General features: G+C 41.7%; 1 protein-coding gene across 5 annotated transcripts in view; it reads right to left on the bottom strand.

Moving 5' to 3' along the window:
* The window catches only part of CENPE (centromere protein E), a 117957-nt gene that overhangs the window by 59676 nt on the left and 32024 nt on the right, over positions 1-26257 (bottom strand). For 3 of the 5 annotated variants that reach the window (XM_029077020.2, XM_029077017.2, XM_029077019.2), the window contains exons 12-25: positions 20299-20418; positions 17704-17862; positions 16246-16378; positions 14557-14645; positions 13784-13843; positions 10688-10855; positions 9831-9953; positions 8780-8914; positions 8500-8677; positions 8088-8239; positions 6077-6388; positions 5780-5938; positions 2233-2460; positions 1600-1758 (exon numbers count right to left, since the gene is read on the bottom strand). In XM_029077020.2, the coding sequence (XP_028932853.1) occupies positions 1600-1758; positions 2233-2460; positions 5780-5938; positions 6077-6388; positions 8088-8239; positions 8500-8677; positions 8780-8914; positions 9831-9953; positions 10688-10855; positions 13784-13843; positions 14557-14645; positions 16246-16378; positions 17704-17862; positions 20299-20418 (2175 nt within the window). The remainder of the gene's footprint in view (positions 1-1599; positions 1759-2232; positions 2461-5779; positions 5939-6076; positions 6389-8087; positions 8240-8499; positions 8678-8779; positions 8915-9830; positions 9954-10687; positions 10856-13783; positions 13844-14556; positions 14646-16245; positions 16379-17703; positions 17863-20298; positions 20419-26257) is intronic. The other 2 variants (XM_029077018.2, XM_029077021.2) reach the window with 2 other exon arrangements.

The raw sequence follows: 26257 nt of genomic DNA, 5'->3' as shown, positions 1-26257 counted from the left end.
TTCCCCCAGTTTGGAATTCCCTCCCAGATAGAAGCCAACAGAACACAGTCCTCCCCAGATTCAGAGCTTTCCTGAAAGCCCACATCTTCCAACATGCTTTCCCGGATTAATCGTGATTAATTAATTGTGAGAAGCAGCATGCCTAGAGAGCTCATTATTGGGTAGGGATTGTCTTTATCTGTTGCCGAATTGTACATTCCAAGCACTTAGTAAAGTGCTCTGCACATAGTAAGTACTCAATAAATACTATTGAATGAATGAATAGTGGAAAGAACACAGACTTGGGAATCAGAAGACCTGTGTTTTCATTCTGGCTCTGCCACTGGGCCTATGTGATCTTGGGCAAATAATTTCACTCCTCTGTGCCTCCATTCCTCATCTGCAAAATAGGAATTGAGACTGTGACCCCCAAGTGGGACAGGGACTATGTCCAGCCTGATTTGCTTGTATTCACCCCAGTGCTTAGTACAGTGCCTGGCACATAGTAAGCGTTTAATACCATAATTATTATAATTATTGTAAGCTCAGAGTGGGACAGGGATTGTGTCCAACTTGATAATATATCTACTCCAGGGTCTAGTACAGTGTTTGGCACAGAGTAAGCACTTAAACACCTCAAATATTATTAATTCCCAGCATGCCAAGTCATCTCTTGCCAACTCCATCAGCTATCTCTAGCACTTCTATATATTTACATTTATTCAGTTATACAATTATTTTGATTGTTCTGTAATTATTTTTATGTGTCTCTCCCCTGTTAGAGTCAAGATCCTGGTATAAAGGGAATTGGATCATTTACTTGTCTTATGCTTCCCAAGTGCTTAGATTGCCCCCAGTAGATACTTCATAAATACTATTAACTAGTGTGAGCTGGGATATAGCAGGAAGAAAAAAAAGGATAACTACAAGGGAGAGGACTGATGGAGTAGAGAGGATTTATTTATATTGATGCCTGTTCACTCGTTTTGATGTCTATCTCCCCCCTTTTAAACTGTAAGCCCGGCATGGGCAGGGATTATCTCTATTGCTGAATTGTACTTTCAAAGCGCTTAGTGGAGTGCTGTGGACACAGTAAGTGCTCAATAAATACGATTGAATGAATGAGTAACCATGGAGGATTTTGAAGAGTGGGGAAAAAGAGTGCAGAATGATGCTTAAGAAAACTGATCCAGGGAGCAGAGTGAAGTAAGGACTCGAGAGGGGAGACACAGGAAGTAGGGAGAACATTGAGGTGACTGATGGAGCAGCCAAACCAGGATATGCCTGGTGGTCATTTGGATGGTGAGGAAGGAGCAGATCCTGACAGCATAATGGAAGAAAAACTGACAGTATTTGATGACATACTCAGTGAGGGGCAGGGCAGGGGAAGGTAGTCAAAAAAGAGAGAGCAGTCAAGCAAACATAATGCCAAAGTGCCAGGCTTCCGAAACTGAGATGACAGTGATATCAACTGTGAATGGACAATTAGATAGAGGAGAGGATTTGTGGGAAGTGCCAGGGGCAGGGGGAAGAAAAGGGATTTTATTTTGGACATATTCACGTGCTTAGGTCCAAATGGCACCAAGTTACATGGTGATAAGCCCAATCTTAAAATTTCACCTTTTCATGAAGTTTTTCTTCAGTCTCTGTTAACTTCTTATGGGTCCTCAAAAGTTCTGCTTCTTTCTCTGCAGTTTCATGTCTCTCTTTGGTGACTAGCTCTTGCTGTTCTCTTAGGGCATCTCCAATATTTCTCAATTCCTCCTGATTTTCAATTGTCTGACATTAAAAACAAAACAAACCCAAGTTAATGGGAAGCCCAGGCTCTCTTTATAGAAGAGATGAGAGAATAATTAGTACTACTTTCACTTTGCAAGTGAAGAAATGAGAGCAAATTGCATATCTGAACCATACCAGGACCCAAATATTTTATGCAAAACCAGTAACCAATGACCATTTTCAGCTATGATGACCTTATCTCTTTCCAACCACCCCACCTCTCATCCAGAAAGAGTGAGAGAGAGAGAAGAGGAAAGGCAACAGAATCTAAAATCTCATAAAACGCATAGACTAGTATTTTTGATTGGTCAATCCACTTTGCATTGGTTACAAGAACATTACTAAATTAATTTTATAGATGGAATTATAGTTGTTCAAGGAAAACACACAATAGAATCAAGCAAAAAATTAGGAGCTAGTGAAAAACACACAATGTAAAATATTTTCCAGCACAACTAACTTGTTAGAACACACCATTTCAATATTTTCTTTCAAGTCGCACTTGAGCTGATCATTCTCAAATGTGACACTCTCTAGAAGCTGCTGGAGCTCATGCTTCTCCTGAATTAGGGAGGAAATCTGTTCCTTTTGCTTCTGAAACAGCTCATCATTACTCTCAGTTTCGGCATTTCCAGACACTGCTGTTAGGACTATATTCCTTTCAGGATTTACCAGGTTTTGCTCTTCAGTTAGCTGGACCACCTGAAATGGCATTAATCACAGCAATATCAGGAAATTTGGTTGGGGAGAGGGTTAAGGGACAACCTTTGCACTTTCACTCCTGAATCTCCAGACCCTAGATTTTACTCCTCAGCATTTACTGAGCATCAGAGAATAAGCAGCGTGGCTCAGTGGAAAGAGTGCGGGTTTGGGAGTCAGAGGTCATGGGTTCTAATCCCGGCTCTGCCTCTAGTCAGCTGTGTGACCTTGGGCAAGTCACTTCACTTCTCTGTGCCTCAGTTACCTCATCTGTCAAATGGGGATTTAAAAAACTGTGAGCCCCACGTGGGACAACCTGATCACTTGGTATCCCCCAGCGCTTAGAACAGTGCTTTGCACATAGTAAGCGCTTAACAAATACCACAATTATTATTATTATTAAGGTTCAGAGAATAGGTGCTGGGGGAACACACAAAGTAAAAGAAATACTCCCTTTTCAAGAAGTTACTTTTCCCTTATGACCACATTTTCTGGACCAGAAAAATTGACCAAAGCCTGCCTGAAAGACACAAGCATGAACAGTGCCACCACTCTAAGACATTAATTACATTGGTTTCAACAAGTCCAGTATGTTTAAAACTGATCTTTCTTCCTCAAGCCACTCCTTCCCAGGCCTTTCTTAATGAAGCTGACAGCTCCATCCTCCCTGTCCCTAGGGCCCACAACCTTGGTATTACCTTTGCCTCCTTGCTCTTTTTCAATTCCCACATTCATTCTGTCACTTAATCTTGTCAATTTTTCTCTCCACATTTCCCAGACCCACAATTTCCTCTTCATTTTAATGTCTGCCTCCCCTTATAGACTATAAGCTCTCCTGTGGGCAGGGAATGTGTCTGACAGCTGTTTTATTGTACTTTCCCAAGCTCTAGGAACAGTACATGCAATAAGTATTCAGTAAATACCATGGACTGATTCAAACTTTCATCATTCATTCAATAGTATTTATTGAGCACGTACTATGTGCAGAGCACTGTACTAAGCACTTGGAATGTATAATTTGGCAACAGAGAGTGACAATCCCTGCCCATCCACATCTAGGCACTAGCCATAGTTAAACTAAGTTATTGTAACAGCCTCCTCACTGATCTCCCTGTCCCCAGTCTCTCCCAGCTCCAGCCCATATTAACTTTGTCCCGGATCATTTTTCTAAAATGTCATTCTGCATACATTTCTAGTGATGGTACTTGTTAAGCGCTTACTACGTGCCAAGCACTGTTCAAGCACTGAAGAAGATACAAGTTATCTGAGGATAACTGAGGAAGATCAACAAGAAGATATAAGGTTGGACATAGTCCCTTTCCCTCATGGGGCTCTCACTCATCCCCATTTTACAGATGAAATTTCTGAGACACAGAGAAGTTAAGTGATTTTCCATATGTCACACAGCAGACATACGGCAGAGCTGGGATTAGAACCCAAGTCCTTCTGATTCCAAGGCCCATGCTCTATCCACAAAGCTGTAGACTGTGAGCTCATTTTGGGCAGGGAATGCATTTGTTTCTTGTTATATTGTACTCGCCCACGCACTGACAGTGCTTTGCACACCGTAAGGGCTCAATAAATAAGAATGAATGAATCTCCCTACATCTCCCTACTCCACAAAGGCCTTCGATGGCTACCCATTCCTCTCCTCAAGAAGACCACTGACATAAAGATACCCCTTTAACTCTCTCCCTCTTACCTAGCCATTCTCTCCTCTCATTACCCCCTGTTCACATTCTTCATTCCTTGAGAGTTAATCAACTCACTTTGCCACCATCTTGAAATTCTAGCCTCTGACCTCTTGCTCACAGTGGAACTCTCTCCCCTTTCTTTTATGCCACAACCTAGATTTCCCCATCTTCAAAGCTCTTCTGAAATCCCACCTCCTATAGGAGACTTCCACTGATCCAGATTGTAGCCTCTCAACTACCACCTCAGCATTTTGCATTAAACATATCACTTCTAAACACACAGAGACACTAGGTAGTATTGCCTAGTGGATAGGGCATGGGCCTGTGAGTCAGAAGGACCTGGGTATACTAATCCCGGCTCTGCCTCTTGTCTGCTGTGTGACCTAGGGCAAGTCACTTAAATTATCTGTGCCTCAGTTACCTCATCTGTAAAATGGAATTAAGATTATGAGCCCCATGTGGGACAGGGATTGTGTCTGATTTGTATCTTCCATCTACTCCAGCACTTAGAACAGTGGCTGACCCATAGTAAGCACCTAAAAAATACCATCATTATCATCATTTAATCACTTACCTATCTTTCCCTTTTGCATTCTCTTCTTCCTCCTATAAATTAGTTTGTCTGTCACTTCCAATAGATTCCTATCATTTTAGACAGCACCATAATCCTCCCTGTCTCACAAGCCTGTAACCATGGCATTATCCTTGACTCATCTCTCTTATTCAACCCACGTATTCAATTTGTCACCAAACCTTTACAACATCACTGAAGTCCACCTTTTCCTACCTATCCAAAATACCACATTAATCCAAGCCCTTATCCTATTCAGTCTTGATAGCTGCATCAGTCTCTTCACTGACCTCCCTGCCTTCTGTCTCTCCTCACTCCAGCCCATACTTCACTCTGGTGCCAGGATCATTTTTCTACAGAAACATTCAGTCCATGTTTCCCTACTCCTCAAGAACCTGCAGTGGTTGCCCATCCACCTCCACTTCATACAGAAACTCCTTATCATTGGCTTTAAAGCACACAGTCACCTTGCCCCCTCCTATCTTACCTCAGTGTTCTACTAAAACCCAATCCACACACTTTGCTCCTCTAATGCCAACCTTCTCACCATAGCTCGATCTCGTCTATTTACTGGAAACATTATCCAACCATGGAAACATTATCACAACATTATGGTTTAAATTATATAATAATAACAATAATAGCTTTTGTTAAGTGACTACTAGTGCCAAACACTGTACTAAGCGATGAGGTAAATACAAAGTAGTCAGGTTGGAGCTCACAGTCTAAGTAGGCGGGAGAACAGGTATTGAATCCCCATTTGAGCTGAGGGAAGTGAAGCCCGAATAAGTTAAATGGTTGCTCAAGGTCACACAACAGGCAAATGGCAGAGCTGGAATTAGATCCCAAGTTCTCTAACTCCCATGCCTATGTACTTTCCACTAGGCCGCATTACTTCTCAGAAATGAAGGGCTTCACATGGGCTTGAAAACAGCTTTCCAACTTTTTCCAATAAATTAGGTATACCTCTACTATACATTCGAAATTCTTTCCCTAAGTACAAAAGACTTCTAGCATATGAATAACACTTTCAGCCTTAACAAGAAGTGTTTCTTACCTTGTGCTGCAACTCATCAATGGTTTTCTTTAACTTTTCTTGACTATCCAAAGCCTCAGATTCCTTATCAGAAATAGTCCTTTTCAGTTTGGTAATCACTTCCTGGTGCTGTTTTAAGGACTCAAATGCATTTCTCAGTTCTTCCTGTGTATCTATGTTCTTTGCCATGAGAAAAAGCACAATGAAATCAGTTTCTACCATGATGTTTAATGCTTTTGCTTAGATTTACTTCTAATCATTTCTGCACTCAAGAACTCTAATCTTCTAATTCTCAAGTGGACGCAAAATGTCTCTTACCATCTTCACAGTATCTTGAATATCCTCTTTGAGTTGGTCTCTCTCCATCTGCAGAGCTTCCAGCAGTTGTGTGAGGTCGACTTTTTCTCGGGTGACTGTTCTTATTTCTTCCAAATTATCTTGAAGTTGCTGAGTAATTGTTAGCTTCTCCATTTCGAGGCCCTCCAGTGCCGAATCTCTGGCTTTTAACTGGGTCCTCAACAGCTCCAAGTCATTTAACTTTTCACGAGCCACAGAGAGCTCTTCCTTCAGGCTGTCAAGTTGTTCTTGCTCAACTGTCTTTTGTTGAAGCTCCTGGATCTTGTCGGATAGCTTAAGACAAATATAAATTAATGAAATGTGGGAATGAAAATCTCTCTAATGTGTATACAAAAAGATTCAATAGATCCTATACAGCCCTAGTTCCCAGTAGATATTCTGTGGCTCTAAAATTCTGCGTATTTGTGATAGCGTGGTCTTCAATATTGGTGGTAGGCCCAAAGAGTATTTTAGAAAGAAATGAAAGTGGTCGTTTGTGGCTGCATATCATTTCATTGTTTCAAAATAGACATGGTCAACTGTGTGACTTTGGGCAAGTCACTTAACTTCTCTGTGTCTCAGTTCCCTCATCTGTAAAATGGGGATTAAGACTGTGAGTCCCACGTGGGACAACCTGATCACCTTGTATCCACCCCCAGCGGTTAGAACAGTGCTTTGCACATAGTAAGAGCTTAACAAATTCCAACATTATTATAACAAAGTATAAAGGCAATTTAAGGGAGTTTAAAGAAATCAAACAATCTGTATTGTAGAAGTCAGTAACCTCTAGTTTCATAGCAACCAAATCTAAGCCAGTTTGACATGCTTCCAAAGACAGACTTGCTATATAATACTTTATTTGTTCGTTTTCTTCAACTAGAGCCATATATATCATTTCAAACTCTCTGTGGTGCTGTTTGAAATCCTAGTACACCTGACTAGTTTTCTGGCCCTCTGACCAGGCAACTGATAGCTCTTCTACCGATCTTATCAACTTCTACCAGTTCTTGAAGTCAACTGTCCTTTTGAATGGCTTCTTTGAGGAGTCTGTCTTTTTTGGATGCAACCAAACACAGCTTCTTGGCCTTCTCAAATTCTAAGAATACACTTGGAATACTGAGAAATACTTGTTAAATTGTGTTAGACTTGGGAATCAATTTTGGAAGACTTCATTACACAGTAAATCAGTCTGCTGGTAAGTGAAAAAACTTCCTCAGGCTGACAGAAATTTTCAGCAGCTTGTAACACCTGCATTAGCGTCTCATAATCCTGCATCATCTACCCTTGCCTCAACCATACCAGTCTGCTCCAACTACTGCCATTCATTTCAAAGCACTGTCTTTTAGGCAGAACACAGAGACCCAAAATAGGTAAGAGGAATTCTGTGGATGGAGCAGGTGGCATAGCAGCAGCAAATGGGAAGAGAGCCGGGTTTTGAGGCTTAGCAGAGGTGCCTTCTTCTTGCTACCCCAGGAATGTGGCACTTTCCTCCTCTACCAGAGGTCCAGCTCAGTGTGTGTGAGGGAAGTTGAGGGGAGGTTTCGGGGAAGCAGTACGCCAGGGGCCTGGATGTGAGATGTGCACACCAGGATGGAAGCAGTTGGGAAAGTTCTTCGGAAGAAATACTGAGACACAGGGGTAAAGGGTTGTTGTTTTCTTCTTTAGGTTGAAGACTTCTAGTTTAGCACAAAGTTCCCAATTTGCCTGATTGAAGAAACATCAGGAATTTAAAAACAGAGAAAAAAGATAACTTAATTTTGCTTTTAAAAGCCCAGGGTTTGCACTTTTTGACATATTTGCAATCCGCAACTTCAGATTCTACTGTATTAACTATATTAAGATCAGTTATACCAAAATATACTAGGAATCTGATCCTTTAATAAGCCATAGAAACATAAAAACCAACATTTACTGCATAAATATCTTGTAGCTGCTGTCAAGATAAAACATGCAGCCCAGTCAAAAAAGCTACCCCTTCTTTTGAAATATTTACCTCCTTCCTCAGTAGTTCTACTTCATTTGATGACTTGAACTCTGATAAGATATTAACTTCTTTTTGTAAAGCTGTGTTTTCTTCAACTACTTTGTCCAGTTCACTTCTAAGACCAATTAGTTTTCTTTCCAATTCCACCGAAGACAGCAAATCTAAAGTTTTGGATGAATTCAATAATACATCATAGGAAGTAACTTCTATCTACTGTAACAGTTTAAGAAATTCAAAGGATGTGATCCTTTTCAACAGTGTATTTACTTAGGACAGGTTGACAGAATGGCACTACTGTTTTAACCCCGGTGCATAACATAGTGACTGACACAGAGTAAGTTCTTAAAGACTGTTATTCTTGGCCAAAAGATGAATGAGATTATAACAGAAAGTTTGACAGGATCGTAGTCATAGAAAGTACCTTTAGGAACTTTGCCATCCATGAGAGAAGTCAGTTTGGTATTTTCAGTAAAAGCATACTGTAACTCTTTCTGTAAATCAGCTTGCATTTTCTTGTAGCTGACTTTTTCTGCTGCCAACTGACTTTGATGTAGCTGAAGGTCCTTTTCCATTTGTTCATAAGTATTTGAGAGTTCTTTCTATGGAAGCACCATTATGCAGAGAGGAGAATATTATGTATGTTCATCTAAACAATGTATTCCAAACAAAACATCTTAAAGGGATTTATTTATTTTTTTTACCATTTTCTCTTTCAACTCGAGATTTTCACTTCTAAGGAAGGCTGATTCTTTCTTTGCATCGAGGGCTATGATTTCAGTATCATGGAGAGACTGCTTCATCTTCTCGAGGTCTTCAGATAATTTTTCAGTGTTTGCCTGGGAGAGTTCCAAAATTGAATATATTGGATAAATTAGCATCCAAACCAATTTCTCCCCAGGGACATTACCATGGTCTCTATTCTGAATTGTCAAATTCAGCAGTCCAAATGATCAAACCATAACCAGGAAGTTTATTAAAGTGTTAACTATTCACAATCCTCTGAAGTAGCTGTGAATCAAAATCAGATGATTTGAACGAAATTCATGTTTCTGATTTAAAAAGAGGTGAGGGAATTGTTTCATTCATTCATTCAACAGCATTTATTGAGTGCTCCCTGCTTGCAGAGCACTGTACTAAGTGCTTGGAATGTACAATTTGGCAACAGATGGAGACAATCCCTGCCCAATGACGGGCTCACAGTCTAAACGAGGGAGACAGACAGCAAAGCAAAACAGAACAAAACAAAACAAGACAACATCATCATGATAAATAGAATCAAGGAGATATACACCTCATTAACAAAATTAATAGTGGCCTAATGGCTGGAGCATTGACCTGGGAGTCAGAGGGGCCTGGGTTCTATCCCCAGATCCACCACTTGTCTGCTGTGGGACTCTGGACAAGTCATTTAACTTTTCTGTTCCTCAGTTACCTTATCTATAAAATGGGGACTAAGACTGTGAGCCCCATGTAGGACATGGACCTGATTAGCTACCCCAGTGCTTGGTTCAGTGCCTGGCACACAGTGTTTGAGAAATACTTTAAAAAATAAATCAATTAGTGGACATAAATACCAGGCAGATGCTGGCTATTTGTACTTTCATAAATGAGGAAATCAGACTGCAAATATGTTGCTGGCTAAAGTAGTTTACTTTTAGGGAAGCTAAGTTCTAAACCACAAATCAAGTATCAATTTCTTTATCTGAAGTTCACAACACACAAAACCACCACTTAAAGTAATTCTGTTTTTACCATTGAAAAGGAGACCTCTACTTTTCCTGTGCTTTGTTTCTGTAACTCCTCTATATGGCTTTGTAGTTCCTTGATCTGGTTTTCCTTTTCTTGAAGCAAGTCTAATTTTGATTTACATTCCATCTGAAGCAACCACAGTAGAATGGAGTAATTAGTAATTCAAGTAGAGAGCCTGAAAGAGGACCGAGGTTCTAATCCCACCTCCACCACTTGTCTGCTATGGAACCTTGGACAAGTCAATTAAGTTTTCCACTGATATTCACATTTGAAATCTGCCCCATCTTCAACCCCACAGTATTTATGCACATATTTTTAAAGTATATATTTTCAATTATTTATTTATATTAATGTCAATCTCTATTCTAGAATGTAAACTCATCCTAAGCAGAGAACATGTCTGCCAACTCTGTTGTACTATACTCTCCCAAGAGCTTATTACAGTACTCTGCATAGTAAGCACTCAATAAATACCACTGAGTGATTGATTCTCCAGGCTTCAGTTTCCTCATCTGTAAAATGGGGATTAAATCTTACTCCTCTCTATTAAGAGCCCCATATGGGACAGGAACTGTGTCCAACCTGATTATCTTTTATCTACTCCAGTGCTTACATTGAAAAACTCTTTATGTTAGGATTCTTAACATTTAAAAAACAGTTTACTCAGAGCTTTATAATCCTGGGAAAACATTACATCTAGATCTTCTGGAACTCAGGTGTGCTCCTGAAAAATCCTGTATTACTGAAAATAGGGTTAAAAAGAGATAATACCCATTTCAGATTCCATGAATCGCTGAGTTTAAGGGGGGGGGGGCGGAGGAGGAAGAAACATTATAGAATCATTTTTCAGCATCTCTAACCTCCTGAGCTTGTTCAGTTTGCCTTTCCAGGGCTTCAAATTCATCTAAATCTCTTTTTTCTTTTAAATTCATCTGCATTTCGGTGTTTTCTCTTTTCAGTTGTTCGTAGTCTAATACCAAGTTGTCAAAGTTAGTTCGCAGTGAATTCAACTCACTTTCAATGTTCTCCTATGTAATGAAAGTCAGACGGTTAGACACTTTTTTCCCTTCCATATCAAATTCCCTATCGAGAAGTAGCATGGTGTAGAGGTCGGGTCTAGGAGTCAGAAGGTCATGGGTTCTAATCCCAGCTCTGCCAATTGTCTGCTGTGTGGCCTTGGGCAAGTTACTTAACTTCTCTGTGCCTCAGTTACCTCATCTGTAAAAAATGGGAATTGAGGCTTTGAGCCCCACGTGGGACAGTGACTGTGTCCAACCTATTTTGCTTGAATCTTCCCATCGCTTAGTATAGTGCTTGGCACATAATAAGCACTTAAATACCAGTGTTATTATTATTAAATTACTGCTACTTGTAGTGATGATCATTTCCTTTCGATTCTAACTGCTTTCTGGCTCAGTTAACCTGTCTGCCATTTCCAGAGTTTGAATAATAATAATGATGACATTTATTACATGCTTTACTATATGCCAAGCATATGCCAAGATATTTTCGAGGAGCAGTGTGCCTTGTAGAAAGAGTATGGGCCTAGGAGTCAGGGGAGCTGGGTTCTAATCCTCACCCTGCCACACGACTGTTGTGTAAACTTAGACAAGTCACTTACTTAGACAAGTCACTTCACTTCTCTGTACCTCAGTTTCCTCATCTGTAGGAATAGGGATTAAATATGTTCTATCCTTCTTCCTTAGACTGGGAATCCCATGAGTGACAGGAGCAGTACCTAACCCTGTGCTTGGCACATGCCAAGGACTTACCATTACATTACCCACACCTTTCTCACCTTGGCTTCAGGGACTCCGTCCTCTCCTGGTTCTCCTCTTATCTCTCTGGCCGGTCATTCTCAGTCTCCTTCCCAGGCACCTCCTCCCCCTCCCATCCTTTAACTGTTGGAGTTCCTCAAGGGTCAGTTCTTGGCCCTCCTCTGTTCTCCATTTACACTCACTCCCTTGGTGAACTCATTCGCTCTTACGGCTTCAACTACCATCTCTACGCAGATGACACACAGATCCACATCTCTGCCCCTGTCCTCTCCCCCTCCCTTCAGGTTCGCATCTCCTCCTGACTCCAGGACATCTCCACCTGGATGTCTGCCCGCCACCTAAAACTCAACATGACCAAAACTGAGCTCCTCATCTTCCCTCCCAAGCCCGGTCCTCTCCCAGACTTCTCTATCACCGTGGATGTTACGACCATCCTTCCCATCTCTCAGGCCCGCAACCTCAGTGTCATCTTTGACTCATCTCTCTCGTTCACCCCACACATCCGATCCATTACCAAGACCTGCCAGTCTCACCTTTATAATATCGCCAAAATCCGCCCTTTCCTCTCCACCCAAACGGCTACCTTACTGCTATGGGCTCTCGTAATATCCCGTCTAGACTACTGTGTCAGCCTTCTCTCTGATTTCCCTTCCTCCTCTCTCGCCCTGCTCCAGTCTATTCTTCACTCCGCTGCCCGGCTCATCTTCCTGCAGAAACGCTCTGGGCATGTCGCTCCCCTTCTTAAAAACCTCCAGTGGTTGCCTATCAACCTCCGCTCAAAACAAAAACTCCTCACTAGGCTTCAAGGCTCTCCATCACCTTGCCCCTTCCTACCTCGCCTCCCTTCTCTCTTTCTACTGCCCACCCCGCACACTTTGCTCCTCTGCCGCCCACCTCCTCACAATCCCTCGGTCTCGCCTATCCCGCCGTCGACCCCTGGGCCACGTCCTCCCGCGGTCCTGGAACACCCTCCCTCCTCACCTCCGACAATCTAATTCTCTTTCCCTCTTCAAATCCCTACTTAAAGCTCACCTCTTCCAAGAGGCCTTCCCAGACTGAGCTCCCCCCTTTTTTTCTTCTGCTCCCTCTACCCCCCCTTTCACCTCTCCACAGCTAAACCCTCTTCTCCCTCCTTTCCCTCCCCTCCCCCCACCTCCCGTCCCACTCCCTCAGCACTGTACTCGTATTCCAAGCGCTTAGTACAGTGCTCTGCACATAGTAAGCGCTCAATAAATACTATTGAATATATCTTTATCACCCTATTTATTTTATTTTGTTTAATGAGATGTACATCACCCTGATTCTATTTATTTGCCATTGTTTTTATGAGATGTTCTTCCCCTTGACTCTATTTATTGCCATTGTTCTTGTCTGCCTGTCTCCCCCCATTAGACTGTAAGTCCGTCAAACGGCAGGGAATGTCTCTATCTGTTGCCGACTTGTACATTCCAAGCGCTTAGTACAGTGCTCTGCACATAGTAAGTGCTCAATAAATACTATTGAATGAATGAATTATAATAATCAGACCACCCACACAATTCCTGTCCTGCAGAGGGTTCATAATCTATGAGGGAGTGGGCTGGGGGCAACTATTGGGTTGGAGAAACTCCAATCCACCAGCTTACTAACGATTGCCCAATTTAACTTGCCCACTCTCCTTCCCACATATCTTTGCCCTTACCTAGCCCGGCTATTTTTCTTAACATCTCTGAATAATAATTCCTTTTCACTTCCTAAAGGTACCGTCCTTTTTAAACAGGGTTAGCTCATAGAATGGGGAGGTTGAAGTTCCAGTTTCAAATATTTTCTAGTAATGCTACTCCAACCTGATCTTTCATTCTCTGAATCTATTTCCTCTCTTGTCAGTGCAAATGTAAGCCTACCCTCACTCTTCATCATTTAGCCCTTTACTTCACTACTTATGCCATCTTTTGTGCACCCAACCTGCTGCTACAATAGGTTTTACCCATTCTAGATATCAGGGGCAGCATGAATGAATGCACAAGAATGGGATGAACACACGTTAAATAATTTCTCTTTCAATTATTCATGATTAACAACTCAGTGCGCTTCTTGGCACACACACTTGGTCGCAGAGTAAAATATAAAATCCTTTCCTTGGAGCCATTTGCCTGATAAAATAAAACTTTATTGGCATATTCCTTATATTTAACCTACCTTTTCTGATATTAGTGTTTCACAGAGTTGCACTGAATCTGACAAATCCTGTTCCTGGATCTGGGAAAGCAAATATTTTTCATAAATAATGGGGAGTCCAAGTCACAGAAATTTGCAGTCCAAGAAATGAATGCTTAGGGCCTTTTTTTTTTTTTTCAGAACAAGAGTTCTTAAAGGAAGGCTACTAGGATGAAAAGAAGTTCCCCATTACAATATGCTGAGAATGTTTTATGTAGCCTTAAAGTCATGATTCACTTCTCTCTCCATTCCTTAAAATATTGGTATTTTGAACTCTCTCCAAGACAGATGACTGTGCAGGACCCAGCAGCGGTCACTCTTGGCATGAGTCAAGTTTGGGGAATCTTCTGTCCTAGAATCCCCCCTTTCCGAGGGTCTGGGTCTGGTTTGAGATTGATTTGGGAATTCAAATTGGTTTGTTCTGGCACCACCCTGGGAGATCCAGCAGTAAACCTGGATGTTCAATCAGAAAGACTAATGGAGAAATAGGCCAACCCCTAGATTTCCACAGCAAGCGTCACAATACAGTATGGCTCATGATTAATCCGAAATGTAGGCTGAAACTGTGCCTGAGTAAAGTACAGTTGTTCTGGGTCAAATGTCAAGATGTGGTCACCTGGTGCCAATTCTCTTGCATGAATTCTTTGATTATTTCTGGAACTGCTACAGTTTCCCATATATTAAATCTTAATAAAGTGGAGCATACTGGGTAGTGCGCGATTTCTGGAAACCACCAATTTTGACATTTCACATACCTGACTTAGCTTGGTTGCCGGATTCCATTCTGATTCCGATATCATGTCAAGGCTCAAAGGTTCAAACTCTGAATCTTCAGTAGAAGCTACTAAAATGAGAAAAGATTGGGAAAATACCCCAAGGAGTATCATTTTCTTTAAAAAAACCCTCAGAAATGGTCAGCCCCACAAATGAAAATTTCTGCACCAACTAAAGTGATCGTCAATCAGTGATATTTCTGGAATGCAGAGCTAAGTGCTTGGGGAGAGTATAATTGAGTTGTTTATAGACAAGAGCCTTGTCCCTAAGGAGCTTAAAATCATGTGGGGGAGACAGACACTAAAATTACAGGTAGGGGAAACAAGCATATATAAGAATATGATAAGTGGTGTGGGAATGAGGTGAATAACTGATTAGGGGATGGAACTAAAGTGCCTACATGAAATAATCCTCCAGATGATGTATTTGAAATGTCCTACTCTAAGTTGAGTGGCTTGGCCTTCCAAAGACCACCTGGGCTTAATTTGCTCCAAAACCCATTTGTTTGGGGGCAGTTCTTGGATAATCGCAAAAGCCTTAAACACCAAATTTCAAAAGAGCATACTTTTTCTATCCTCTTAATTGGCTACAATTAATAATTGGCTAAAGGAACACAAAACAGGCAGATTTTTAATCTCTCATGCTTTCACTAGGCATTTTGGATGTGACTCAGCAATAAAACAAAGGAATGCTCTTCTGACTATAAACTTATTGTGGGCAGGGAATCTGTCTACCAACTCTGTTGTATTGTATTTTCCCTAATACTTAGTTCAGTGCACTTCACACAGTAAGTGCTAAATAAATACAACTAATTTCAACAAAGTGTGTGCTTCTGGTACAGCCAGAGTTATTGTATCCAAGTGCTTAATCCAAGCACTTATTCTATCCCTCACTGATTACTGTATGAGCCTCCTTGCTAACCTCCCAGCCTCCTGTCTCTCCCCTTTCCAGTCCGTTCTTCACTCACTGTTGCCTGGATCATTTTTCTACCAAAACGTTCAGGCAATGTTTTTCCACTCCTCAAGAACTTCCAATGGTTGCCCATCCACCTCCACATCAAACAAAAACTTCTTACCATGGGCTGTCTCCTCTAGACTCTAAATTCCTTTTCTTCAGGGATCACGTCTACCTACTCTATTGTATTGTACACTTTTATGGAGGAGGATTTAATCCCCATTTTACAGATAAGCACTCATTCACCTTACCCTCTCCTACATCACCTCGCTACTCTCTTATTACAACCAAGGTCATACACTTCACTCCTCTAATGCCAACCTTTTCATTATACCTCAATCTCATTGAGGAGCAGGGATGAGAGGACAGAGAGGTTGATCAATTCATCAGTGGTATTTCCTGTAGTTTCCTGTGTGTACAGCACTGTACTAAGCCTTTGGCAAAGTATAATACAATAGAATTGGTAGATATGTTCCCTGCCCAGAAGGAGTTTACAATCTACAGGAGAGAAAACAATACTACAAGAAATCCAGGAATGGAGAAGGGGAAAACAGACAGTTAAGTGTAACAAGAAAGGAAACCTGATCTCAGAGAACAGGTAATCCCATGCATTTTTATGTTTTAGGAGTCAAAGGTAACTTTATCAGGTTAAATGTTGAAATAGTTTCTTGACTGAGAACAATTTAACAAAGTTTTGCTTCTTCAAGACTACTCACACTCATCAATTTCAGAAACTTTGGATCTCCTGGATATATAGGACACTGGTCTTCTAAAGTTTTCCACACAGTTTAATTCCTTTTCTTTCTTCAATTTGCCAGGACACCAAGTAACTCTTCGTTTTCTTTTGGCCTAGGTGGAATTAATAATAATAATAATGTTGGTATTTGTTAAGCGCTTACTATGTGCCGAGCACTGTTCTAAGCGCTGGGGTAGACATAGGGGAATCAGGTTGTCCCACGTGGGGCTCACAGTCTTAATCCCCATTTTACAGATGAGGGAACTGAGGCACGGAGAAGTTAAGTGACTTGCCCACAGTCACACAGCCGACAAGTGGCAGAGCTGGGATTTGAACTCATGAGCCCTGACTCCAAAGCCCGTGCTCTTTCCACTGAGCCACGCTGCTTTGAGACAGGGACTGTTTACCACTTGACTGACTTGTATCTACCCCAGGGGATAGAATAGTGCTTAGCACATAGTAAGCGTTTAATAAGGATCCAAATTATTGTTCTTAAAACAACTTTTTAAATGGGAGGGGCAGCGTGTCCTAATTGAAAGACCATGGAGTCTGTGAATAAGATGAACCTGAGTTCTAATCCCAGCTCCACCACTTGCCTGCTGGGTAACCTTGGGCAAGTCACTTCACTTCTCAGTGCCTCAGTTATCTCATCTGTAGGGTCATGGGAGGGTTTTGTTAGGATAGGGAATACCAAGCAGGTTTGAAAGCAGTGGGGAAGAAGCCATTTTAAAGTGAATGGTTGAAGATGGCAGTCATAGAAGAAAGGAAGAAGGGGGTGGGTAGGTGTTTTGATGAGGTGTGAAGGGATAGGGTTGGTTGAAGAGGTGGATGGGGTAGATTTTGAGAGAAGGTGGGACATGTTCTCTACCGATCGTGATCAATACTGGTGGGAAAGATGGAAGAGTCAAAGATAGGCAGGATCTCCCTGCACCCCTGCCCTGGGTTTCAGGGGATGTGCAGTCCCTTCAGCCGCTACCTGTAAGGCCACCCATCCACTGCAGCAAGTGGTAGGGCAACCAAGCAGGAGCCCTGTGGATGGTGCCACCAGGCAGGCAAGGAAACTGCTGCTCGATAGCAAATGTGCGCCGTAGAGCAAATGTGCATTCACCATTCCTGCCAGATCCCTGGCAGGTAGCTGACTCCTTCTCGTGGGAGGTTGGAACAGGGGCAAGAGAAACTGTGTGCTCATCTGGGCCCTGCAGTGTGGCAGCCCCAAGACCCCACCACCCACACCTTCTCCCCATACAAGCCAAGTCCCAAAATCACCCATGGAGGAAGAAGAGAAGCTGGAAGGTGCCTCATCTTTCCTTCCCTTCCTTTCCTCCCCGTCTTCTCATTTCTTCCCTCCCATGCCACACCTCCTCCCCTGCCCGGCTCTTAATGAAAAAATGTGCACCCCTGAGTTGACCTATGACCTGTAGCAGTCATTCAAACTCACTTTAAGATCTTGCTGGAATGTATGTGAAGAGGAGGTCACCAGCATCTCTGTTAAATTGTCAATCTTGTCTTTCTGCACTTTTTGAAGCAAATCTTTTTCTTCCAACAGCTGGGCTAACTGGTCTTTTTCCATTGCATGGGCACGAGTCTCTGAAGAGACCTATGAGATTGGGGCGAAAAAGTATATTTGTTACCTCTATGCTGGGAGGAAAAAAGCATCCAATAATGACTGTTTATGTGTAAAAATCAATGCATATCTAGAACTTAAAACACTGCATTAAAAATGATTAATGGAGAACAGGCCCCAAAGCAAGAAGATAAAAAGAAGGGAAGAAACTATGGAGGCACAGAGCTGAAGCAAAAAGGTTACAGCATGGATAAGAGTACTAAGAAATTACAATAAACTATAAGCATCCACCTAATGAATTGAAAAAAAAGAACATCTTTCCTCAACACTTCAGAGCCTTATTAGCACAAGTAGTTTTGCAAATCTACTGAGAAGTGGGAAAATGAAGTTTAGTTGCTGAGAAAGATGAAAACTAGAGGCAGGATAAAAATTAAATTATGGGTGCCCCAGCAGGCTTGAAATAAAATAAAAATCAACACTCTCTGCCTGGCATGTTTTATGACAAATTCAAGCTGAGATGAAGGAATGACACATATTCTCTTCTCTCCTGGCCTTTGTTCTATTTATTAGTAGTAGAAAAAGTAGGGTTCGCAATAGGAGCTGCAATGGGAGTAATAGGACCGCTTTCCCACATCCTCCCCTAGCCTGGAGCTCTCTCCCCCTCAAACTCCATATCACCATTCTCCCCAACTTCAAAGCATTGAGATCATATCATCTCCAAGAGGTCTTCCTCAATTAAGCCTTCTTTTCCTGGACTCACTTTCCCTTCTGCATCATCTTTCCACTTGGATCTGTGATGTTTGGGCATTTGATATTCACTCCACCGTCAACCCCATAACACTTTGTACATATCTTTAAATTATATATTATAAATTATATTAATGTCTGTCTTCCCCTCTAGACTATAAATTGGGTTTTTTTAATGGTATTTGTTAAGCACTTACTATATGCCAGGTCCTATACCAAACATTAAATTACATATAAACTAATCAGGTAGGACACAGTCCCTGTCCCACATGGGGGTCACTGTCTTAATCTTCATTTTACACATGAGGTGCCTGAGGCACAGAGAAGTGATTTGCCCAAGGTCATACAGCAGACAAGTGGCAGAGTTGGGATTAGAACCCAGGTCCTTCTGACTCCCAGTCCTGTGCTCTATCCAGTAGGCCATACTGCATCTCATGCTTCAGCTTCTCATGCTGATTAAAATAAGCATTAGTAGGAGTAATAGGAGTAGGAACAGCATTAATTGAATACCCATGAGGTGCAGGGTACTATACCAGGAGCTTGGAAAGTATAGAATGAAAAATAACACATCCCTGCAATTTACACTGTCTTACAGGTGGTTCTTACATGGTGAGTCCCTGTGGGACAGGGACTAAGTGTAATTCCTATGTATTTTCTCCAAGTGCTTAGAAGAGTGCTCAGCACATAGCTACTACTATTACCACAACTTAAATTTCTGCAGGGTGTGTTGTGGATGAATTCAGGAATATTTTCCCCTCACACTGTGCTGAATTCCGGCTAACCCATCTCCCAGCATCAGCTCCCTAATAAATTTTAGTAAATTTCACAGTAAGCTGACATTTTCAGGAAAGCAACTGACACAGTGAGGAATGTCTATTTGGCAATCCACTTAGTAATTAATTAGTGTTTATTTTGTGCCAAGCTCTGTACAAAGAGCTTGGGAGAATATCCTAGGTAATAGACCCGATCACTGACCTCTAGGAGTTTACAATCTACCAGGAGACAGCCACTAAAATAAGCTTATGAAAAGACTAAGTTCTGCCATAGCATGAGGTTTTTCTGTGCATTTTGGCTAAAACATTGTTAGGGACTTAGGAGAAGTTTATCCAACAATAGTAGACTGTTTGGATATGGTATACTTTGCATGTAGATTTACTTACTTTTTTCATCCCTCCTTCAGCCCCATGGAACCTATGTACATATCCTTAATTTATTTATTTGTATTACCGTCTGTCTCCCCCTCTAGATGTAAGCTCACTGTGGGCAGGGAACGTGTCTGCCAACTCTGTACTCTTCCAAGGACTTAGTAAAGTGCTCTGCACACAGTATGCACTCAAATATGATCGATTGGAAGAAATGATCCACATGGTCACATTTGTGAGTGGCGTATGTACCAGGACATGACAGCATGAGCGCTTCTTAGTGCAAGGCTATTTAATCAATCATAGGTAGTTTTTGAGCACTTACTGTTTGCTGAGCACTGTACTAAGTGCTTGGTAGAGTACAATATGACAGAATTAGCAGACAAATGAGCTTACAGTCTAGAGGGAGAGAATAAATATAATTTATACTATGTAACTTAAAGATAAATATATCTTTAAACATAAAGCTGGGGCTTGGGGGCAGGGTGAATATCAGTTGTCCAAAGGTCACAGATCCAAGTGCAGACAAAATGAATTTGTTTTGCAAGACTGTAATCCATGCTTTAAAAAACCGGGGTACCTCTTCCAGCCGCTTCTTCAGATCCATTATTTCTTTGCGATATCTCTTCAAGAGGGCTTCATCATCTAATACCTCATTGACATGAGGGGCATTCTTCATGTACTTAGCAGTACTGGCAAACTAGGGAGAGGGGAGGGACGATTAAGTTTTGTCGGTGATAAATCATTTAGTTAATGGAAGTCAAAAAATGATTTTAGAGACTTATGAGAATCCTGCGAAGACCATGATGCACTAACTTGATATTCCATTTATGAGCTAAAAGAAAAAGGTCATAAGGAAAACTCAGAACTGCTGCCTAATTTCCTTTTATGTATTCTTCTAAATGTTAAAGTCAATTATTCATCATTTTGATATCACTATTGGGGTGACATTTCCTTGGTCCCATCATCCCAAAACAATTCATTAGTTACTGCAAACCAAGCACCCTACAAAGTGCTTGGGAGCAAACAATATGATTGGTACAAATTATCTTGCCACCCACCCCTCGCCGATATCCTCTCTCTGGCGTGGAACAGCCTCTTCTTATTACTCTATTTTGTTAATGATGTGTATATATCTATGATTCGATTTATCTTGATGATGTTTATGCCAGACTACTTGTTTTGTTTTCTTCTGTTTACCTTTGCTGTCTCCCCCGTTTAGACTGTGAGCACATTATTGGGCAGGAATTGTCTCTATCTGTTGCCGAATTGTACATTCCAAGTGTTTAGTACAGTGCTCTGCACATAGTAAGCACTCAATAAATACTATTGAATGAATGAATGAAACCAACATACCACCAAACTCCTGACCTTCTAAGGCCTCCCAAAAAAATCACATCTCCTAAAAGAGGTTTTTCCCAACTAAGCTCTCATTTCCCCTATTCCCTCTCCCTTCTGCATCTCCTATGCACTTGGGTCAATACTCTTCGATCAGTAGCACTTATTGTGTGCAGAGCACTGTACTAAGAGCTTGGGAGAGTACAACACACAATATAACAGACATATTCCCCACCCACAGTCCAGAGGTGGAGACAGACAATATAAATAAATTACAGATATGTATATAAGTTCTGTGGGGCTTGCAGAGGTGGGTGGAGAATAAAGGGAGAAAGTCAGGCAACACAGAAGGGAGTGGGAAAAGAGGAAATGAGGTTTAAGTCAGGGAAGGCCTCTTGGAGGAATTGTGCCTTCAATAAGACTGAGGGTGGAGAGAGTAATTGTCTGTCAGATAGGAAAAGGGAGGGTGTTCCAGGCCAGAGGCAGGCCATGGGCAAGGTGTTGGCAGTGAGATAGGTGAGAAGACGAGATCAAGGTACAGTGAGTAGGTTGGTGTTGGAGGAGCGAAGTGTACAGATTGGGTTGTAGTAGAGCAGCGAGGTGAGGTAGGAGGGGTCAAGTTGAATGAGTGCTTTTAAGCCAATGGTAAGGAGTTTCTGTTTGATGTCGAAATGGATTGGCAACCCACAGAGGTTCTTGAGGAGCGGGGAAACATGAACTGAACATTTTTGTAGAAAAATGATCCGGATAGCAGTGTGAAGTATGGACCAGAGTAGAGAGAGACAGGAGGCAGGAAGTCAGCAAGGAGGCTGATACAGAAATCAAGGTAGGATGGATAAGTGTTTGGATTAACGTGGTAGCACTTTGGATAGAGAGGAAAAGATAAATTTTAGCAATGATATGGAGGTTGACCTGACAGGATCTTGTGATAGATTAAATATGTGGGTTGAATGAGAGCTGAGTAGAGGATAATGCTAAAGTAATGGGCTTGAGACACAAGAAAGATGGTACTGCTCTCTACAGTGATGGAAAAGTCAGGGAAAGGACAGAGTTTGGGGGAAAGATAAGGAGTTCTGTTTCCAACATGTTAAGTTTGAGGTGATGGCAGAACAAATGTCTTGAAGGCAGGAGAAAATGTAAGACTGCAGAGAGGGAGAGATATTAGGGCTGGAGATGTAGATTTGGGTGTCATCTGCATGGCGGTGGTAGTTGAGGCCATGTGAACAAATGAGTTCTACAAGGGAGCGGGTGTAGATGGAGCATAGAAGGGGACCCAGAACTGAACCTTGAGGGACTCCTTCAGTTAGGGACTGGGAGACGGAGGAAGAGCCTGCGAAAAAGAATGAGCGGCCAGAGATATGAGGAGAACCAGGAGAGAACAGTGTAAGTGAAGCCATGGTTGAATAATGTTTCTAGGAGAAGGGGTAGTTGACAGTACTGAAGGCGACTGAGAAGTCAAAGAGGATTAGCATTAAGTAGAGATCTTTGGATTTAGCAAGAAGATGATTTCTGATCTTTGAGAGGGCAGTTTCTGTAAAGTGAAGGGGATGGGAGCCAAATTGGAGGGGCTCTAGGAGAGAATTGGAGGAGGGGAACTTGAGATATCAGGTGTAGACAAATCACTGAAGGAGTTTGGAGAGGAATGGTAAGAAGGAGCAACGGGATCAAGGGAGGATTTTTTTTTTTTAGAATAGGGAAGACATGAGGATGTTTGAAAGTAGTGGGGGAAAAGCCATTAGAAAGCAAACTATTGACGATGGCGGTCAAGGAGGGAAGAAAGGAGGGGGTCAAGTGTTTTGATAAAGTGTGAAGAGATGGGGTTAGATGCACTGGTGGAGGGGGTGAATTTTGATTGAGGCCAGGGGATCTCCTCTTGAGAAACTGCTGGGAAGGATGGAAGAATAGAAGAAGGGGCAGCAGAGAGGAACCGGAGAAGAGCAGGGGAGATTTTGGGGAGATCACACCTGATAGTTTCTGTTTTCTCAGTAAAGAAGTTTACCAGATCATTAGGGACAAGAGATGGGGAAGGCAAGGGGACAGATGGTTTGAGGAGGGAGTTAAATGTCTGGAACAGCTGGCAAGGGCAATGAGCAAGAGTATCAAAAAGGTTGGAGAAATAATTTTGCTGTGCAGAGTTAAAGGATGCAAGGATGAACTTGAGGTGGACACGGTTGGCCTGATACCTATACTTCCGTCAGCAGTGCTCTGCACCTTGTGCCCAGGAGAGAAGGAAGCAGATTGTGGAGGTGATCCAGGGCAGTTTAGTGGTATGAATTCAACAAAGGTATAGGGGACCGAGTGTTTTGAGTTCAGTAGAGAGGATGGTGTTGAGAGCATCAGTTTGGCCATCAAGGGAAGGTAGTTTGGTTATGGAGGCTAAATGGGGCAAGATGACAGAAAAGTGGATGGATCAAAAAAATGGAAGTCTCTGTGAGGGAATAGGACAGATTTGCGGGGAGGTGGGGTGTGTGGGAGAGAAGGCAAGTGAGGAGGTTGTGATTGGATGGAGTGATTTCAGAGCTGGTGAGGGTAGAGATTGTACACTGATTAGAAATGATGAGATCAAGTGCATGTCCAAGAAGGTCAGTGGGAGAGCTGGGTTGGAGCAGGAAGTTGGTGGAGTAGAGGAGTGATAGCAAGTGAGTAGCTAAAGAGTTGTCAGGAACATCTATGTGGATACTGAAGTCACCAAGGATCGACTTAGGGATGGAGAAAAGAGTGGAGGATTGTGAGAAAGGGATCAAAATGGTTAAAGAAGTTGGAGCTGGTGCCTGGGGCTCTGTAGATGTCTGTGACTAGTAGATGTCTGTGACTAGTAGCCATAGTGGGTGGTAGAGGCAGCTGATATGGCCTTCCAAGGAAGGGAAAGAGAGGGATGGTGGTGGGGGATGGTGCAAAACAGCACTGGGAGTGAGAAGGAACCCAACTCCTCCCCCTTTCCAAGTGAGTACTGGGGAGTGGGTGAAGATGTGGCCCCCTCTAGAGAGGGCAGCAGGGTAGTCCATACCATCTCAGAAGAGACAGATTTCAGTGATGGAGAGAAGCAGTAAGCAAAATCAAACACTTGATATTCATCCCATCTTCAGCCCCACAACACTTCTTTAGATATACATAATTTATTTTAATATCTGCCTCCCAATCTAGACTGTAAGCTTTAGCCAAGATCCACCAGATTCTGTAAGCTCCTTGTGGGCAGGGAATGTTTCTTTTAACTTTGTTGTATTGTACCTTCCCAAGTGCTCAGTACAGTGCTATGCACACAGTAATTACTCAGTAAATACTATGGATTGATTTGAGGAGTTTATAATGATCCAACCTGCCTGAAGACTGGCCCAGAGCTAAATAGACAAAGGCTTGGCTGAAAAAGAAAATTATGCTGTCACTCATGAGACTCATTTAAACCCTACAGAGTTTGTTCCTAGGTAATTCTAAAATGATCTTTGGTGTCCTCAACTATCAAGATGGGTTAGAGTCTTATTACTGTTTTGTCGATTTTCATTTTAGGAGTAAAGGAAGAGCCTTTTGTTGTTGAGTTCTTTCTCTTTTGGGCTTCCTTTGCCTATGAAGGGGCAATGGAAGGTTATTCTCAAAGGAGTTTAGTCTTTGCTAAAGATTAGCATGGCCTAGTGGATAGACCACAGGCCTGGGAGGCAGGAGGTCAAGAGTTCTAATCTCAGCTCTGCCACCTGTCTTCTGTATGACCTTGGGCAAGTCACTTCACTTCTCTGTCCCTCAGTTACCTCATCTGCAAAAGAGGGATTGAGACTGTGAGCCCATATAAGACAGGGTCTGAGGTCTAACCCGATTTGCCTGTGTCCACCCCAGCACTTAGTACAGTGTGTGGCACATAGTAAGTGGTGGCCTTACATTACTCTGACACAATGAGCGAAGCCTGATATTTGTGCGGTAAAAGAAGCTGAAGAGAAGGCCTTGATTAAAAGAAGGTTTGAGAATGGCTAACATTTTTTTCCTGAAGGCAACTTATTCAAATATAGCAAAGTGGGAATAAACGATATTTTCAAGGGTCGGCAAACTTCTCTCATGCATCATTTATTACCCTATTTATTTTGTTAATGAGGTGTACACCCCCTTGATTCTATTTATTATGATAATGTTGTCTTGTTTTTGTTTCGTTCTGTTTTGCTCTGCTGTCTGTCTCCCCCGATTAGATTGTAAGCCTGTCAATGGGCTGAGACTGTCTCTATCTGTTGCCGATTTGTACATTCCAAGTGCTTAGTACAGTGCTCTGCACATAGTAAGTGCTCAATAAATACTACTGAATGAATGAATAAGTGCTTAACTATCACAATTATTATTATTTGCCAACAAGTGGGGAGATAAAGATTGACGTGTGTGAGTAATACTCTCTTTTGAAGTGTTTCCAAGTATAGTTTGGTTAATGCTTTTATTTCTAGAGAACCTGGGTGTTGTCTGCTCACTTCTGGGTATTCTGAGCCTTGCCACCCCTTTGTTCAAGAATTGCAACCATTCTCTAGTTTATTGCTTCCATCCTGGTCCATCTGCCGCAGGGGTTCCCTAGCATTGTTGGAGATTGGAGTTTCACTAAGTCTTTAAATGATATGTTCTGTTCTCCTGGTTGGGTGCCTGTGACCCATATCAATTAATGTGGACTTTATATGATGAGACTTTCAGATTTGTGATGCTTTATTATACATTCCAGAGGCATTCTGGGATGGAATCTTTTCAGTTAGCTTTATTTAAAAAATGGTGTAAAGTTGATTCATATGAACAAATAAAGTCCTACACAGAGTAATAAGTATGACTTTAGAAAAAGAAGTCATGTTATATGGTAGTGAATAAACGTTTATAAAGTGTCTGAATATAGCAACATTCATAAAGACCAGAAACACTAGTAAAAAAACAAATACCTACACTTAGATGGAAATTAGTTTTTTTCTTCTATATGTAGAAAGTACAACCATAATAATAATAGCAATGATGTAGCTACAATAATAGAGTAATAATAATATACAATAACAGTAATATAATGTATTATATATTACTATTATAGTAATATAGAAATAATTATATTCTATAATGTATCATTATACATGATATAGTAATAATAATAGCTATTATTATTATGGTGTTTAGCTGCTTACTATGTGCCAGGCAATGCAATAAGCACTGGGTTGGATAGAAATTGGGTTGGACACAGTCCCTGACCCACGTGGGGCTCA

Source organism: Ornithorhynchus anatinus, chromosome 12 (assembly GCF_004115215.2).
Source record: "Ornithorhynchus anatinus isolate Pmale09 chromosome 12, mOrnAna1.pri.v4, whole genome shotgun sequence".
Lineage (NCBI taxonomy): Eukaryota > Metazoa > Chordata > Mammalia > Monotremata > Ornithorhynchidae > Ornithorhynchus > Ornithorhynchus anatinus.
Note: the sequence above shows the minus strand (reverse complement) of the source record. Positions and strands in the feature narration are given on the sequence as shown.